Source organism: Alligator mississippiensis, chromosome 13 (genome assembly GCF_030867095.1).
Source record: "Alligator mississippiensis isolate rAllMis1 chromosome 13, rAllMis1, whole genome shotgun sequence".
Taxonomy (NCBI): Eukaryota; Metazoa; Chordata; order Crocodylia; family Alligatoridae; genus Alligator; species Alligator mississippiensis.
Window position 1 is genome coordinate 21,742,540 of NC_081836.1, and position 19,487 is coordinate 21,762,026.

The following is a 19,487-nucleotide window of genomic DNA, read 5'->3' on the forward strand; positions in this document are numbered from 1 at the left end:
GGATTGCATATCAGATCCTATTATGCATTTACCTGCATATCTGTAAGAGGCTTTAAATTCTATCAATGTAGAAACAGTAAACAACTTAATGGTAATACTTCTTGAAGCATTAGTATGGATCAAATACCACTATTACTGATTTATTCAATTTACAAATAAAGTTTTAACTTTTAGAACTGAACTGGCAGCAACAATATTTTCTCCTTGTTTGACACACATTTGTGCCAGTGGTTCAGATAAGTAAAGAAAAATTTTTAAATCTTCTCCTGTTAACACTTAGGCTAGAAAACAGCACAAACCATAACTGCAGTTCCAGTGAGTGCAATCTCAGCTTCCTGTGTATAGTACAGGCAGTCCTCAGACTTACGACAGAACTGGTTCCTGAAAACCGCGTCTTAAGTTGAAACGTAACTTGGAACCAATTTTCTCATAAGAAACAATGTTATAAATGAAGGATTGGTTCCTGAACCAAGGCCCGATACCCAATTTTCACTAAAAATACCCCAGAATTTTGTACTCGATCAATTATAGATGAGTAAGATAGCTACATTAATATATTTATATTGTAAATAGCAATCACATTGATTTTGAAGGACTTCTTTGAGGTGACTTTGCTGGACTTTTTGAAAGGCTCTTGGTTGGACTTTTTGAAGGGTTCTTGGCTGGAGTCTTCTCAGGAGTCTTGGCTGTAGGTTTTTCTGAAGTCTTGTCTGCTTTCTTAAAGCAAGTGTCCAAGGAAGTTTGGACAGATGTTCTCCAGGGAGATGAGCAACACAGCGAACTTGTTCGCTGGCGTGGCATCACATCGGATCAAGCGTTGTAAAGTTGAAACTGACATCATAAAGTTGAAACAGGGTGTCAATTTATAAATGTTGTAAGTGCAAAACGCTGTAACTCGAAATGTTGTAAGTCAGGGACTGCCTGTACCAGACAAGGAGCCTCTCCCCAGCACGTACAACTTCCACTTCTTCAGTCACTTTAGGACACTAGAGCTACTCCTCTTCTGTGGATCCTAACTCTTTTCTTTGTTTTATACCAATGAGGATGAAGGTTGATTTTTTGGAAAGACAAAAGAATTCAAAGATGGGAAGGTGAAATAATCTGTGACAACAGTTCATTGGCAAGGCAGCCTTCATTATTTACACTGTGCAGGGACATACATTGCAAGCATATACCACTGAATTATGTGAAACAAAGTACAATCTCATGTGTAAAACTAAGTGACTGTTAGTCAGAAAGAAACTGTTTTAGGGTTTGAAAAGAAAGTACTAAATTCAAATACAAGGTAGGTGATGTGCATCCCCTGGGCCCAATTTCCAGGGAGTGCTCTCGAGAAAAACTGCCGTACCTTCTCCAACACATTGCTGGGTTCTTACTGAATTCCCTACTTTTCCATACCCCCAAAGGAACAGTCCATATCCTCCCACTGGATACAGTACAGGAAGCACAGAAATGTTAGTAGGATCTTTGTAAATTCCCTAGCAGAACCTTGGCAACACATTTCTTATTGATGCTTTGCTTTAGTATATCAATCAATTATCTAATCGTTCAGCGTAAAATGGAAATCAGAAACAAAGCACAATTAAAGGATGGTGAGAGAAGAAAGCCATTCTAGACAGAGGTGATTGTTTAGAATGTTTGGTCTTACCCTGAAACCAATTGGTCATCAGTTAGAAGACATTGGTCTCTGAAATGGGAACATGGCCATAAACACAAAAGAAACACAAGACAAAAGACTAAACGAGGCAAAGTAACACAAAATACAAAAAAATACAACATTAAAAACTAAGATAGACTATTAAGGATTAAATGGCTGTACCGTACAGCTAACTATTGGGAAGACAAAACACACATATAAAGTAAGGGGATTGTGCATATTTTATAATTATGCTTATCTAACAAAAGTAGAAACAGTAACATTCTGACAATAGCAGAGGAGATTACTTAATTTCATTTCCAGATAATCATCCACATTTCTGGCATTGAGATGCACCCATCTGTGGTGTTATACCACAGACCCTCCTAATTTGCACTGTGAGAGCTGGTAGCAGCACATCCCAGAGAGCTGAGATATAGGACATCACAAATGATTTTTACTGTATGCAAAGTTGTGGCCCTTGAAATGAATGGTCCTGAACACAGAACTGCCACTGTTACTGAATACTGTAAATGCATCTCCCCATGGGATTAAACAAAAACTTTCAAGTCCATCCAATGTCACAGCATTAGCAGGCTCAATTTCCATGGCTCCCAATTTGCTTCAGACACAGAAACCAATCAACAAGGAGAGCTTTAAAATAGAGAGGCTAAGCAAGTTTTTACAGCAAGAGAACATGAAGACCTTCATGTGGTAGGCTGTTTTCACCTGGAGTTAGTCTTATAAGCTCCGAAGAACACACCTTTTCACAGTAATGACCTTCAACTTGTTTCCAAACACCAGGGGAAAGAGACAAAATAAAATATCTCTGCTAAAAGGAGTATATTTCTTAAAGTTGATGGGCATGATTGAAGAACTGCCCCCACCCTCCACCCCCAAAAGTCAGGCTTGCCTTTTGCCACACATTTTACACACTAACCGAAATCAAATGTCAGTTCAAGCTTTTGCTGGCCTTCTTCCACCCAGGGCAGCCAAATGGGTTCACATTCACTTAACAAAAAGTGTAATAAATCGAGTGTGATAATATGGGAGGAATGACTAAGGGAGGGATAGAAAGCCAGGTACTTCCCAGAAAGGAGATTCCTAAGGATGCTCAAACAGTGCCCTAATGTGCTCAAGGGCACGTGTCCAATTTAAAAAGGGACAATATGTGTGGAGGGGTTAAATCAGAAGTAGATGTCTGTCAGGAAGTGGCGTAAAGGAAAGGACATACCCCTAAAAATGTCTCAATCTCACTGGCAATGCTAACAAGGGAGATGATACCACCAGTAGCATTATGCTGCAGTCCAAGAAAGAGATTGTAGTAGAAGCTGCCCTAGAAAGCTCAATTATAGAACAAATCTGTTTTGCATTCTTCAGTCCACCTGGCTTTAAAGCTACTTTTACAGCCCAGAAATGCATTATCATTCAGTGAGTTGTATATACAAGAGACCAACAGCTAGAAACACCCTGACACAGCAAGTTTGCTCCCAGATGCTAGGGAGACACCAGTGGGCTTGTATAACTCCCATTGTTGAACCAAAGAAAAGACCAAATCAGGACAAGAAAATGGAGAAGATAGATTCCTCATGTGGTGGAGCTTATAAATTCTGTGCTGTCTGAAAGGTGAAGGTGTCAGTGGAGGCTAGGAAGACTGTGTTGACTCAGGGAGGCTCCAGCATCAGGCCAAACTGATCTGGGTCAGCCTCCTCAGGTCAGCAGAGAGCCCTGTATTCCCCTCAGGCAAAAAGAGGTTACTTAATGATACACAGGCTTAGTGACCAAACTCTGCAAAATGTTGGAGCTAAGACAGCCATCTTTGCACATACTGATTGTCCCAGATGAATCAGCTTCACAACAGTTGAAATGGACAGAAGCCTGGAAGTCTGAGACTTGGGAGATCCTTCCTGGCACCAACTTTAGGGGTTGTCGGTTACTTTTCTACAATTACAATTTTGCCAGTTCAGGTATGTATCAGCACACTTAAACTGGTAAAAACCTCTTAAGATAAACCTAGCTATATCACTATAAAAGTTCTTCTGCTGGTCCAGTTTCTGGCAGTTCAGTATACCTTTCACCAGTTCATCCATGTTGGTGAAAACATCTTTGCATGCCTCTAAGCAACAAAACTATCCCAGTAAATTTTTAAGGGTAGAACAAGCCTTATTTTGTGGTTTTGGAAAAGTCATTTACAACCTGTGCGCCAGAATCTCACCATCTATGCAAATAATTTTAATATCCATCACCATGACCTGGGAGGATAATGTAATGTTTGTAAATCACTCAGAAGATAGGAATGGGGAATAATGAAAGGCTAGGAAGGAAGCAAGAAGAGATGCATTTGTCAGACAAAGTTTGTTCTGCCTGGGGATAGGTCCCCAGTAAACTTCTTTCTGCTAGCAACACTGTTCAAGTAATTCTGTTTACTCTAGCTGCCTCTGAAAAGAGGAGAAATCTTCATTTTAGATCCTTATATATAAAGCTTTATTAAAATACAGCTAAAATTAAAAGTATACACCACTGTCTATTAAGTAAAATAAGCACAAGAATGGTATGCTGTATTTACTTAAACCTCAGATTAGTTTTTTCATGCATTCAACATGAGGCCAGGGCTGAAGAAGCTGCTCTCGAAACAGCTCAAGTACCGCTAGGCTGGGGCCAGAGACAGCATGTGCTCCGTGCTCCAAGGAATAATGGAGGACCAAGTGGGAGCTGAGCAGACAACCAGGGGAGGAGGTGGGGGTGGATGAGTGACCAGGGGCACAGGCACCACAGGGAGGGACAGGCATCAGGGGGTGCAGACATGCAAGGGAGGGCAGGTGAGCCAACTAGCAGGAGGGCAGGCGCTGGAGGGGGAAGTGCAGGTGGAAGAGCTTCAAATAGGAAGGAGCAGGAGGTAAGTGGTACAGGCACCATGGGGACAGGTATGGGGTACACAGGCATGGGGAGAGGATGGGGAAGGGGCAGGCCACTTGACTCCACTGTCGCCTGCCTCACCACCACCTGCCCCTGCTTGGCACACTGCAATGGTAGGGAGGAACGAATTTAAGATGACCCTCCAAAAATTAGACTCTACACATGGAAAATTATAACATATGTATACATTCTCCATGTCTAGAATCTTAACTATTGAAGTATGTCTTAAATTCAGAGTTGCCTTGGATTTGAGTAAATATAAAATATCTCACAAAACACCATTACAAACCCAGGAAATTAAAGACTTCCAAGGTTAAGAGAAATCCAATTATGTTCAGATATGGAACAGAGGAGTTAAGGTACCCAAAAGAGCCTTAATTCTATCCTTCAGGGATGTCATGAAGATGTACAATTATGAAAAAATTTATTTTGAAGATCAGGTTAATTTAATCCAGGACAAAACACAATTGCACAGCTAATGCATCAAACCATTCATTTCTCTCCCTTTAATCACCCCACTTCCAAAAAAAATCCACACGTAATATACATTGCTACTACAGCAACCTAAGAGCAAATACTCTGTAATGGATTTTCTATAAAACTATGGGTAACTTCTTGTATGTTCCAGTTTAAAGTTTTACTGATCTATAAAAATTTCTGACCAAACTTTGTCTAGCACAAGAATTATAAAATAATTGTAATATTCATGCAAGGGCAATTAAAATATAACTTTTCTTTTCTTTACAGAGAAATGCCCCCTGCACTGAGCAGAATTAACCAAGGAAAAGTGGTATGCTATTCCATTGTCTCTTTGGTCAAAGCTGTTCATATTCCAATGCAAATACAATACTATATTATATTTGGTGTTAAAGTCTACTAGAAGAGCCAGATTCCAAAAAATTAAGCTACCTGGCCTTCACAGTTAATTGAGACAGTAGCAAAACAAAAAAAACATTTCTATGACTTTATACTTAATAAAAGAACACTTCATTTAGATGGTTTGAAAATATGTTTTACAGTAACAATACACTCAGTAATCTAATGGGAAGAAATCAGGTGTTGCTCTCAACTATTATTTCCAAACATAGGTGTATTTCTAGCTTTTGCATCAGTTCTCCAGTTAGACTAAACAGACTGGATAGCTTCCCATTTGAGAGGAAAGCTGTTTTGTTACATGAAAAATACAGATTATCCCAGGAGCAAGGAAAAAAAATATGGAAAAGCAGCATTCAGCATACTATTTCAGGAAGGGAAAGGATCATGGCTGGTAGGTTTAGAAGTGGAGCCATATTTTTTAAAGTAGGTGCACAAGCTCACAGGCAGCACCTGCACCAGGAGGATAGACCCGTTTTTGGTTGCTAGATTAAAAAGTCTTTTACTGTCCAAGATTTTCTGTACCTATAGGTACTTATACACCAAGATCAAATCACCTCTTAATATTCTCTTCGAGAAGTTGCACACATTAACCTCCCGAAGTCTCTCAGTGCAAGATATGTTTTTCAGGCCTCAGTTCACCCTAATGAGGGATCCTGGTTTTCCGTGATAAAAAAAATCACAAATTCTGATAAAAATCCCAAAATCCGTGGTTAAAACTAAATGCCACCCCACAGCCCTGCTGGTGTCCCTCACCCTACCCCCTCTAGCCCCCCAGCCCTCCTTGTGCCCCTTGCCCCCCACCCACAGCCCCTGCCCCCAGCTGCCAGGGTTATGGGGCCAGGGACCCAGGTTTGCAGGCTCCTGCCCCCAATGGAAGGCAGTGGCTGCTACAGCAGGAGCACGAGCTGGCTCCCCCCACTGCTACTTGCTGCAGGCTCAGGCAGGGCCAGCTCCCAGTGGCAGCGTGCACTCCTGGGGGGCAGAGGGGACCTGCACCCCCCCAGATCTGTATACGGGGTGGGGGCAGAGCGGATGTGTGCTGCCCCCATGCATGCAGAGGAAGTGTGGCCAGGGCAGCACGGAGCTTGCAGCAGCAGGCAGCTTTTGTGCGAGGCCCCACTGTACCCTGCCAAGCCAATTACACATGCTGCACTCTGGAGAGCCTGGGAGAGGGCAGCAGGGCGGGCAGCACAACTTTTGTTACCCAGGGTTTACAGCTGGCGGGGCATTCCGGCTGGGAGTGGGTTTGCAGCCTGCCTGTTCCCAGCCAGAATGCTTGGCTGGCTGGAAAACCCTGCCACTCTAGGCCAACTGCAAACCCCGCCTCCTGGCCTGAGTGTCCGGCCAGGGAGTGTCCAAGCCGGCTGGGGGATGAGGGACCGGGGAGGTTTGAAGCTGGCTGGGAGTGACGGGGGGTTTCCAGCCAGCTGAGCACTCTGGTGGGGAGCAGGGAGGCTGCAAACTCCCTCCCGGCTGGAGTGCCTGGCTGGCTGCAAACCTCCCTATTTCCTCAGCCCCTAGTCAGCTTCCCCTCCAGCCCTGCCCCGCAACCCCCAAAGCCCCACTTACCTCCAGCAAGAACAGTGAGCCTGAAGCAGCCTCAACTAAGTGTGTGTCAGGCCCTGCCCTTCCCCCCTTCCTTCCCCTCACACCAGGGTTGAGGGTTTCCGGGCCCCTTTTGCAAACAGCTCCAGGAGGCTGAGACTCTGCCAGCCTGTGGAGCTCTTTGCAAAAGTGGGAAATCCGTGGGTTTCTCTTCTAAAAGGGAAAATCTGTGTTTTCTCTGATAAAAATGGGAAATCTGTGGTTTTCTCTGGTTTTCCACAGGAAACGGAAAACCAGGATCCTGGCTAATGACTCTTCATCGGGCCATCTCCATTTTTCCAATATTCTTCTGAAGCAATATTTGAATGCAATATTTCAGTAATTCCAGTTTTTCAAAATTTAAGCATATATTTTCATTTCCGTGACCAACACTGCATGAAACAGTACAATAACCATGCTGAGGAGATTTTAGCAATGGAGCTGTTCAGATTTCTTAAATTCTCTTAGATCAAGTCCATGTCCCAAACAGTTTGGCTTTTTGTAGGAATTAGGTGTAACAAACGATTAAAAAATGAATTGCAATTAATTGCAAAATTAAAAATAATAGTTGCAATTAATCGCAATTTTGATCACAAAGTTAAACAACAGTCAGCACCCTACACCCACCAGCCTGGAGTCCATATGCTCTGCTGCTCCTCCCCCACCACCACCAAGCGCGCACAGCCCCAGCCAGCCCTGACCCCAGCCCACCCAGCGCCTGCTCTGGACTTGCACTGGCTGGAGCAGACCAGTCAGAACCTGTGCAAATAGCCCTGACCCCAGCCCATCCCACCCCACACTTGCTCCAGGCTCACTCGCACACCCTGAGCAGTGGCAGCACCTAGACAGAAGCTGCTGCTCAGTGCAGGGGAAAGCAGCCCCTCCCCATCACCACTGCCAGGCCCTTCTTGCTGCAACCGCCCAGAGCGCACAGCTGCTGCTGGTCAGCGTGAGTAGGTGGTCTGGAGCAGGTGCAGGGAAGGTCGGGACTGTGCGCATGGGTTCCGGCTGATCCATAGCTGGCCCACTCCACCAGGCAGAGTCCAGATCAGGTGCAGGGCGGGCTGTATTTTGCCCACCCTGGTCAAACAAATATGTGCGATTAATGCTTGTTACAAAAATTAACGCATTAATTTGTTTTGCATTAATTGCATATGTGACTGCAATTAACTGACAGCACTAGTAGGAATCAATAGAAATCCTTTTTTATTGGCATTCTGAGAATTCTCTGCAATGCTGAAAAGAGCACAGTATTCTCATGTTTTACCACTACATTGAACAATAGTTGTGCCAGTGCTTCTGTGTTCTCTGGTAGACAGAATGTTGTTACTGGGGTCACATAGTTCTAGGGATATTTCTCCTTGATACTAAACATCTTTCACTTGCTGAGTTGGTTAAAGTGACTGCTGGTCAGCCTAGCTTAGGAATGATCATTCTTATACTCATTTTTTGGTGTTTCTCAATCTTCTTTCTGTTTTAAGGATCTATGAGTAGGGACCTAATCAAATCACGATTTCGCAATTTTCGTGAACACTGTGAAAAATGTTAGTGTCTGTGATTTTGCAGGGAATTGGGGAGGGGCAGGGTAGGGGCGGGGCTTACTAAAATAAAATTCTGGCTCCACAATGGGAGCCAGCAGCTGCTATGACCCTGGTTCACAGCCCACTGGGAAGAGGGGAAGGAGCCACCAGCTCAAAGGGGAGCAACCAAGATGGTGGCTGCCTCCTCCTCCCTCCACTGCTGATTGTCCGAGAGGGCTGCCTCGTGTGGCCCCATCCCACTCCACCAATCAGCTGTGAAGGGTAGGGTTGCATAAAGGGAACCCCTCACGGCCAACCAGCCGCAGGAGGTAGGCCACCTGGGCCCATTGGCCAATTAGCGGCAAGGGAGGTGCTCGCCGTTGATGAGCCTGCAAAAATGGTGACCAGTGTAAAATTGCCTGTCTGCTGCCTTGATTTCAGTAGGTCCACATCTATGAGCCCATCAACTGTAATGGTTTATTCCCCATCAGAAATCATAAACCTGATATTGCAAATAAGCAATGGAAAAATATAATGAAGACTGTGACTTTAGGTAGGAAAAAAGCAATACAATCAGAGTGAATACTTAAAAAACAAAGGCCATTCATTTATACATATGAAGTCATTTTGAAGAGTGGTGACAAAACAGGCCAAATGTTTCCTAGAAAGAAAATCTTTCAGTTGTTTTATTACAGTATATCTTGAACTTATTTCTAGTAATGAAAAGCACCTTGATGAGCCTGGCAAAAACACTTCTTCCAGTTCAATACAGGACTGTATTTATTCCAGAGTCTGAAGGAAAATGGGGAACTTTCCCCTCCATCCTTCCTCAGGCTGTCTGCCAGTCATTGCCTTGACAGTTAGCTCCTATGGAACCTTTGCATAGGAGATGACGTTAAAGAAATCACTGATAACCATCTTTGTTTGCTTGACCCTCAATTTTAAATCAAAATAAAGATTTATCAACTACTAGACAAGTTCTATCCTGGAAATGTGTGTGGAACTTCCACTTAATTCACTAAGTCATGTACATACATCACACAACAGATTTTGGCCCTATATAGTTATATATCCAGTAATTTATAGTTACAGAATGCTTCCTTCAAACAGGTGGAGGGGTAGCCAGGGAAGTAGTGGCTTAAGTGTAATTTACTTGATTGAGAACACCAACTCGTTTAAACTCCATCACTGAAAATTAACAGATTTGTAATCATTAAACTGCGGAAGGGGCAAAGCAGTAGCCTACGCAAGTAAACATCCTTAATCAATTCATTCTTCAGTGAATGTTAACTTGCAAAACTTTTTCTTCATGCAATTTTGCACATTTACTTAAATCAAAATAGGACTGCAAACCAATTTAAAAGTAGTTTATTCTGAAATTACTTAACCGTGACCATCATAAATTTATATACGCCTATCTTAAGTATCCACAGTCTTGGATATGGATTAAATGGGTATAATTTTGTATCTATCCATGTTCTTATTTTAACCTATCACTAGAGAAGTACCAGAACTCAGCATTAGACAGAACCTGGCACAACTCCAACACTGTCTTATAATATGAAAGGAAAAACAGGGCCAGACTTTGAACAGTGACTTGCAAAAACAGTTGAGCTAAAGAAAGAAACATACTGACTTCTGTGGAAATGTTAAGCGTGTAAGTTATAAGGATATTCAGCACTTATAGATCACTTCCATCTACAGATACAAAAAATTTTGGAAACCTGGTCAAAGTCTCAGCACTCTTGTGAGACATTATTTCATCCACTAAAAAAATAACAGAAAAGCACAGTATTTCATCACTGCACAACAATTTTACATGACAATTAGGGCAGCAGATGAAGAATGCTATATAATTTTAATTTCCAAGTGCTGAAGTAGCTAGCTTGAAATGAATCTGGCAAAAACCCGGGACTAATGCACCTAATCTTAAAGAGACATAAAGGCTCTTTAATGATCAGGAGTTGGACTGTTTGCTTTCAGTCCTACTCAGAAGAAAGGCCTTTCACCAGGCCTCTGGTTCTCAGGAGCAGCGATCCTGGTTCTCTCTGTTTAAAAATCACAAATTCTCTGAGATACATACATACAGAAAGATATATAGCTATATCTAGATACAGCTATAGATTTCTCTCTCTCTCTCTCTCTCTCTCTCTATATATATAGATCGATCTATAAACAGACAGATAGATAGATAGCAAATCCTCTGATTAAAAACCTACAAATCCAGTTTTCTGTGATTAAAATGAAATGCCACTATATACATAGGGGTGTAGGTTGTAGCCGTGTTGGTCTAAGGACACAGGCAGACAAGGTTCTTTGGGTGAATCTGATATCTTTTATTAGACCAACTTAAATAGTTGGAAAACAATTATTAAGAAAGCTTTCGGGTTTAAAAACCCTTCATCAGGCTAAGGAAGTTTCTGCAGTTGGTGTGTGCTTTTCCTGGATGGAATGAAAAGTAAAGAAGCCACTGAGCAGCCCTGATATACCGGTGCCCTGCCCATGCCCATGCTATTGCCCCTCACTTCCAACCCACAGCCCCCCAGTCCTGCTACTGCCCCTCACTCCTGGCCCACAGCCTCTGCAGCCCTACTGGGGCCCCTCATTCCTGGCCTACAGCCTCCTCTGCCCCTGCTGGTGACCCTCACTCCACAACCACAGCCCCCCTGCCCCCCCAACCCTGCCAAAGGGAGCCTCCAGCTGCCAGGGCTATGGGGCAGGGACCCAGGTCCACAGCCCCCTGCCCCCCGCAGCAGTGCCCAAGCCCTGGCTGCCACCCATGGGAGGCAGCAACTGTTACGGTAGAACAGAATGCGGAGCCTGGCTCCCCTTCCCTCATGGGCAGCACAGCCAGAGCCAAGCCCAAGGGGGGGGGGGGGGGACTTCCCCCTCTGGCCTTGGGCTTCTGCCCTGCTGCCCTCTCCTCAGGGCCTCTGTAGCCCAGCAGAAAAGACCCAGTGCAACATGGCAAAGCAGGGCCAGGCAGAAAAGCTGGCTGCGACTGCTGGGAGCTCCATGCTGCCACAGTGAGGCACTCCTGCCCACCTGGAAGCAGTAAGACCCTACTCTACGCAGCCACCCCCATTGCTGGCAGGTAGGCAGGGGGCACTTCACCATGGCACTGCAGTGCTCCTGGCTGTAGCACTGAGCTTCCCTGCCTGGCCCCACTCTGCTCTGCAGTTCCCAGTCCTGCCCACTGGGCCAAGGAGGTCTCAGGGGGATGTTAATAAGGCAGTAAGCCCAAGCCCACAGCACACAGCTTGCACCCATCCTTGCCTCACACACAAATCTGGGGGGGCACGTGTCCCCGATACCTCCCCACTGGGAGTGCACACAGTGCTGGGGAGCTGCCCTGCCCCCCACCACCTCGTTCCACTCCTCACCTGGACCCTGCGGCCACGCATTCCAGCCCCGGGCCTCAAACCCCACACACTACTGGCTGTAGGCCAGGAATGAGGGTGTTTTCTTCGATCCTCTCAGTCTCAGGCTATGGGTTGAGAAGGGAGAGGTGGATCCAGGTAATCAACCAAAGACTGCGGCACTGGTGTCATTGGGAAGGCTTTGGCTTCCATGACCAGAGCCCGCTCTTTGGTGAGAGGCAGCAAGCTGCTAGGAAGGAACAGCTTCCACCTCTCTCCGCTGGGGAGGAGGCTCTTCTCAGCCAGACTGGCTGACCTGCTCCACTGGGCTTTAAACTAAGCCCACTGGCCTGCTGAGCAACCCTTGCAAAGCCAGCAGGCCAAGGCATTTAAGGGATCCCACCCCTGGAGCAGCCCTGGAATGAACTGTAGGCAAGGCAAGGGCTCCCAAGGGGACACTTGCATGCCTATACACAAATGCCATGAGCTTGGGGAATAAACAGGAGGAACTTGTCCTCCTCCTAAATGCAAATAACTATGATGTCATAGGGATAACAGAGACCTGGGGGATATGTGGGGAGCCGGAGGAAAAGCAAGGGCAACATTGGACCCCTGCTAAACCAGACGGGACAACTGACGCCCGTGAAAAAGCAAACTTGCTAAATGGGTACTTTACGTCAGTTTTTCACCAGTCCCATGGGATGCCCCTGCCCACTGTGGGTCAGGGAGGCCTGGGTGAGGGAGATTCCTTGCCCTCCATTGAAGCTGACCTCATGAAGGAACACCTTGACAGGCTGGATACCTTCAGTCAGCTGGCCCTGACAATTTACACCCAATGGTACTCAAGGAGCTGGCAAGCATCATAGCTCAGCTCCTGGCATGGATCTTTGAGAACTCCTGGTGCTCTGGTGAAGTGCCCGAAGATTGGACGAAGGCCAATGTCGTGCCTATCTTCAGGAAAGGGAGGAAAGTAGATCCAGCAAACTACAGGCCCATCAGCCTGACCTCTATCCTGGGGAAGGTCTTGGAAAAAATTATCAAAGAGGCCATCCTTAACAGACTAGCTGATGGCAATATCCTGAGGGATACCCAGCATGGGTTTGTTGCGGGTAGGTCTTGCCTGACCAATCTCATTTCCTTTTACAACCAGATGACCTATCACCTGGACAAGGGGAAAGAGATTGAGGTTGTATATCTTGATTTTAAAAAAGCCTTCGATCTGGTATCCCATGATCACCTCTTGGCAAAACTGGCTAACTGCAGCCTCGACCTTACCACGATCCACTGGCTGGGGAATTGGCTCCGCAGTAGGACCCAAAGGGTGGTGATTGACGGAAGTCAATAGTCTTGGCATGTGGTCACCAGTGGGGTCCCTCAAGGCGCTGTCCTATACTGTTTAACATCTTCATTAATGATGTGGACATTGGTGTCAGAAGCGGACTGGCCAAGTTTGCTGACAACACCAAACTCTGCAGTAAAGCATCCACACCTGAGGACAGGAGGGTGATCCAGCCAGATCTTGGCAGGCTCAAGAAATGGGCAGACGAGAACCTGATGGTGTTCAACACTGATAAATGCAAGGTTCTCCAACTTGGGAGGAAAAACCTGCAGCATGCTTACAGACTTGGCAGTGCTACGCTGGCTAGCACTATGGACAAAGGGGACTTGGGGGGTCATGGCTGACCACAAGATGAACATGAGACTTCAGTGTGATGCTGCAGCTAGTAAAGTGAGCAAAACACTGGCTTGCATCCATAGATGCTTCTCAAGCAAATCCCGGGACGTCATTCTCCCGTTGTAGTCAGCCTTGGTGAGGCCGCAGCTGGAGTACTGCATCCAGTTTTGGGCTCCACAATTCAAAAAGGATGTGGAGAAACTTGAGAGAGTGCAGAGGAGAGCCTCACGCATGATCAGAGGTCAGGAAAACAGACCTTATGATGAGAGGCTGAAAGCCATGGGACTCTTCAGCCTGGAAAAGCGCAGGCTCAGGGGTGATCTGGTGGCCACCTATAAGTTTATCGGGGTGTTCACCAGGATCTGGGGCAACGTTTGTTCACCAGACCGCCCCAAGGGATGACAAAATAGAATGGTCACAAACTCTGCTGCGACTGATTCAGGCTGGACATAAGGAAGAATTTCTTTCCTGTCCAAGCCCCCAAGGTTTGGAATAGACTGCCACCAGAGGTGGTTCAAGCACCCACTTTGAACACCTTCAAGACACACTTGGATGCTTACCTTGCTGGGATCCTCTGATCCCTGCTGACTTCCTGCCCCTGGGGCAGGGGGCTGGACTCAGTGATCCTCCAGGGTCCCTTCCAGCCCAAATGTCTATGAAATCTATTAAACCACCCAAACTGGGCAGCAGCCCCAGCCCTGCCCAACTCCAATCCTCCCTCCCTCCTTCCCTTCCTCCCTATGTGGGCCTCAACCCCGCCCCCCCGACTTACCTGCAGGAACTACTGTCTAGGCTGCCTGGAGGCCATGTGCATGCATACATGCACATAGTTTCATAGTTGTTGTTAGGGGCTGGAAGGGACCTTACAGATCATCGGGTCCAGCCCCGCTGCACTTGGGAGGCAAGACTGCTGGGATCAGATGACCCCAACAAGATGGGCGATAAGATACTTTTTGAAGATCACCGAGGTGGATGACTGTACCACCTCTAGTGGAAGCCTGTTGCAAACCCTTGGCACTCGACTTATAAAGAAGTTTTTCCTTATGTCTATTCTGAAGCAATCCTCAATCAGCTTGTGCCCGTTATTTCTTGTCCTCCCTGGGGGACCTTGGCACCCCCTCCTAACTGCCCTCCTCCTGCACAACCCAGCCCCTTGCAGGCTGGAACTCTGCAGCCTGCACGGGGAAACCCACCGTTTCCAGCATTTTTCTCCTTAAAATGAGAAAATCTGGGTTTTACTGTATTTTTCCATGTTGAACAGAAAACTCGGATCCCTGCTCATGAGACATTTCAGTTATGTAGGTTCATCTTGCATTTCAGTCTGTGGGGAACTTATTTTTAAGCTTTTCTTTGCAGATTGTTTATACCGTACAACACATACACGCACATGCTTGGTCTACTCAACCAGCAAGTAAAACCTGGCCCATTTTCATGCTTTTAAAAATTATGACCGAGAAGAAATTCTCTTACCTAGAGTCTCCTTCTTGGTCCTCTCTATTATCACCTGCACTGTTCACGGCATATTGGCTCCTTGGTTTACCTGACATAGAAAGAAAAAGAAAAGCCATTTAAGCAATCTGAAAATAGACACATGTAGGTGTGTGCTTTTTTAAAAAGATGATGTATAAGAAAGGCTGAAAAACAAAGCAGAAAATCTTGCTCCCTTTTACACTATAAGAATCAAGTCCTGACTTTCCTGTTTTTGTTCACAGGTACTGAGGAACAAAAATAGGAGCTGTCATCCCTCAATCAGGAAGAAGTACAAACTTTCAGAGGAGTTTGCACTTTATATATAGTAAGCAAAAAACAAAAAGCAAGAAAAAAAAGACTCTAACCTTTTCCTCATTATTGCTCAGGTTTCAGTTTCATTTCTATTGATGTCACAGCCAAAAAAAGTGTGGTAATTCTCCAGGGGTACTTGTACACGTAACAAAAACTGGCCATTTTACATTGTACACGTGGAGGGGTTTTTTTATGATTTAAATGAGTTTGCTACATTGCAAAATAAACCAAATCGTCATGTAGTTTAGTTTATAACATAGTCATTTCTAATAATATAGCCTTTTGACAGCACTCCCTCCCCCTTCCCCAATCCTTTTTTTCACAGAATCTGCCTGCATCTCCTGCAGCCAAGGAATGAGCTGACAGCAGGCTGATCAGGCCCTGAGCTGCAGGGGGCCCGAGTCTTTCCTTCCACAGTAGCGGTGCTCCCTGGGGCCGCCCACAGTGGGGGATTGGCTAGTGGGCAGGTGCTGTCCCAGCTTGGGCTAAGGGAACAGTTGGACCCACTAACCATTCGCCTGGGTTGGGCCCACTAACCATTCGCCTGGGTGGCCCCAGGGGCTGTCGTCGCCGTGGAGGGAACGTCTGGGGCCCCCCCTGTAGCTCAGGGCCCACCAACATCTCGCCCTCAGACACAGGAGAGGCAGGCAGGCTCTGTGGAATAAAAAAAAAAAAAAAAATGATCAGGCACCTCACTGCTTTCTTTTTTCCAACAGAGTCTGCCTGCGCAAACTGCCACCAGGCTGTGCACCCCTTGAGCTACAGGGGGCCCCGGTCTTTCCCTGCATGGTGGCAGCACCCCTCCCCAGCAGGATGCTAACTGCATGGGTACTGCCCCAGCTTACAGGCAGTACACACTGGATCCAACTCTTCCCTGATCCTGTGAGCTGGAAACCCGCTTGGCGCTGCTCCACATGTGGACTCGGGGAAGAGTTGGATCCAGCAAGTGCTGCCTGCAAGCTGGAGCAGCACCCGCCCAGCTAGGACCCTGCCAGGTTGGCCCCAGGGGGGGCAGCACCGCTGTGGAGGGAAGAACTAGGCCCTCCTGTAGCTCAGAGACTGAACAGCCCAGCAGCAGCTTGTACAGGCAAGCTCCACCGGGGGAAGGGGAAAAAAAAAAAAAAAAAAAAAAACCAGCAAGGGGCCTGATCTTACTGCCCCCTGCCCCCACGAAGCCTCTCCCATAACTGGAAGGCGAGCTGCTGGCGGGCCCTGAGCAACCTTCCCTCCACAGCAGTGGCACCCCATAGGTGGCACCCACCCACTCGCAGCCCACACAGGAGGCGCTGGGGGTGCTGCCACTGCAGAGGGAAGGACCAGGCCCCCCCCGCCCCCCCCCAGCTCAGGGGGCACTTGGCCCATCGGCAGCTTGCCCCCCCGACCACAGGAGAGGCAGGCAGGCGGGCGGGGGGGGGAGTAGTGCCCCCCCCCAATAGAACAGTGACAGAAACCCCTAAATTGAAACAGTGGGTTTTTAATCATTGCAATTAAAAACCCATTGTTTCAATTTAGGGGACTAAACCCCCTGTCATGTGTACAAGCAGCCCAGGAGGTCATTTTGAACAGCGAAGGACAAAGAGATCAAACGCCACTAATTTGGAAGGGGGGGGGGGGGAGGGTTTCCAAACAACCTTTGGGGGAAAAAGGACTAGGGGAAATCTTTCAGATCTTCTTTACAAAAAATGCAAAAAAAGAGGTACAAAGAAAGCAAGCATTTTGAAAGGTACTTTTTAACATTTAGAGTGGGGATGTCAAGCTTGCTCTGATGACACAGGGAAGTTTGCACCAGAAATCAAGGGTAAAATATAACTTTTGTATAGCATCTTTTTAGGCCAAAATCCTCAGAGCTTTTCAGGCATTTAAATCTAAGTAAAATCTGTACATGTCAGACACCTGAGAAGTAACTAAGGCCCCAATATTCTAAGATATATACATACCTAACTTGCATTTGAACCAATTCAGTTATAATCAGTTATTTTTAAACACCTTGAATTAAGTCTCAATAAAAAATTATGTTCCCCTTTAAGAGCACTACTTCTGCTCCTGATAAGGGTGTCATTAATGAACTGCCACCGCTTGGCAAAGAAGTAATGTGGAAAACATGGGCACCTATACACATGATGGAGCTGTTTTGACGCATGCTTATTAGCATGCATCAAAGCAGACATGACAAATCAAGTCTACTGCGAGTCTGCTGGAGCATGCTAATTCATGTGCTCCAGCAGCCTCTGCATCACGTGTATTCAGTGTCCCCACATTTCAAAATGGTGGCAAGGGCGCTTTAGCTAAAGCTCACTGAACAAGCTTTATTTAAAGTACCCCCATCACCATTTTGAAGCATGGGATGCTGAATACATGTGACACTGCAAGCACTTAAATTACAACAGCTCTCAGAGTCACTCTAATTAAAGTGATCCCACCCCCCCCCCCACCCAGGAGCACATGTATAGACAACATATATGCTCAGAGGACCACATCCATGCTAGAAAAAAGGCAACCCCCCCTCCCCCACAGTTGTTTGAAATGGAATGGTCTGGCTTGAAGCCAGGCCAGGATTTATCCCTCAAGGCTAGCTTAAGATGGTCATCATTATCCAGGAGGTTTCATATTAGGCTAGGGGTGGGCAAAATATAGCCCATTAGTCAAATCCGGCCTGCAAGCCAGAAGCTCCAGCTGGGGCTTCTGGCCTGGGAGCATGTGGATGCCCTGTGCTGGAACCTCAGGAAAGAGGGGGGGGGGGGGGGGGGGGGCAGGGAGAAGGGCAGGGGGGGACCCCGGGCAGGGAAGGAGCGTAGGGGGGGGAAGCAGCCCCTCCCTTGCCCCATGGCCAGCGCCCCACTCTGCAGCTGCTCGCAGCTCGCATGGGGCTGCCTGTGCCTGCTCCGGACAGCCCTGCATGGGCTGCAAGTGGCTGCAGCAGGGAGCGCTGGCCATGCCCCCCCCGCGCTCAGCTTTTCCCTGGGCTCCTTCCCAATGCAAAGGAAAGCGGACCCTTGCCCGCCTCGTGGCCGGCACTCCCCGCTGCAGCCACTTGCAGCCTGCGCAGGGCTGTCCAGAGCAGGCACAGGCAGCCCCAGGTGGTGATGCGAGCAGCTGCAGCGCGGGGCCCCAGGCATGGATAAGGGAGGGGCTGCTTTCCCCCCCGCCCCGTGCTCAGCACCACCTTGTAACCCAGCCTCACTGCCAGCCCGGGCCCCGTGCTTGCTCCCAAGCTCGCCCGTCGGGGCTGTGTGTAAAGACAGCAGCTGTGCCCCCACACTTGGCATGCCAGGCAGTGTTTGCACTGCGCCCTCTGGTTTGCCCACCACAGCAAGCAGGAGGCTGCAGCTGCTGCCACCGACAGGCGAGCCTGGAGCCGGCACAGGGTCCAGGCTGACAGCGGGGCAGGTACAAGATGGTGCTGAGCACTGGGAAAAGCAGCCCCTTGCTCACCCCGTGGCTAGCACCCTGCACTGTAGCTGCTTGCAGCCTGCGTGGGGCTGCCTGTGTCTGCCCCAGACAGCCCCGCATGGGCTACAAGCACCTGCAGCAGGGAGCACCGGACATGGGGCGGGTGAGGAGCCACTTTTCCCCGCACTCAGCACCAGCTTCTTCCCTGCCAGCGAGCAGGAGGTCAGGGCTTCATGCTGCCCCCCGCCTGTACCACGCGGCTGGGGGGTACTGGGTGCAAGTGGGCATGGGAGCCAGCGGGAGCATGGGGCCTGCACTGGTGTCCCAGGGCCAGTGCCAGTGGGGCCCAGAGCAGGGTGGCAGGAATGCGGGGTCCTAGCTGGCAGGGGCTTTATGGAGCCAGGCCAGCTCCCCCCTCTTCCTGCTGGTGCAGCCCCGCCTGGCTCCACAGATCCCTGCCAGCCTGCACCCCACTTTGGGCCCCACCGGTGCTGGTCCTGGGACATTGGTCCCGAGATGGTGACTAGGGGGCGGGGCACCTGTCAAGGGGCAGGGCTACCCATGCAGCCCTCGACCGCCTGCCAAAACTGGGTAAGTGGCCCTCCACCCAAAATAATTGCCAAAATAATTGCTGTACTAGGCACACACAGACATCATCTACAGTCAAGCTCTATGTTCCAACTCCAATCCCACCAACTAGAATACACACCTTGAGAATCTATAACAGGGTTTCCTACACATATAATACA

General features: G+C 47.7%; 1 protein-coding gene across 7 annotated transcripts in view; it reads right to left on the minus strand.

Moving 5' to 3' along the window:
• NPRL3 (NPR3 like, GATOR1 complex subunit) overlaps nucleotides 1-19,487 on the minus strand; it is a 151,290-nt gene that overhangs the window by 124,776 nt on the left and 7,027 nt on the right. For 3 of the 7 annotated variants that reach the window (XM_019482365.2, XM_059716343.1, XM_019482364.2), the window contains exons 2-3: nucleotides 15,037-15,106; nucleotides 1,649-1,687 (exon numbers count right to left, since the gene is read on the minus strand). In XM_019482365.2, the coding sequence (XP_019337910.2) occupies nucleotides 1,649-1,687; nucleotides 15,037-15,106 (109 nt within the window). Of the gene's footprint in view, nucleotides 1-1,648; nucleotides 1,688-15,036; nucleotides 15,107-15,885; nucleotides 16,003-19,487 lie in introns of all 7 variants that reach the window. The other 4 variants (XM_059716344.1, XM_006261840.4, XM_059716346.1 and 1 more) reach the window with 2 other exon arrangements.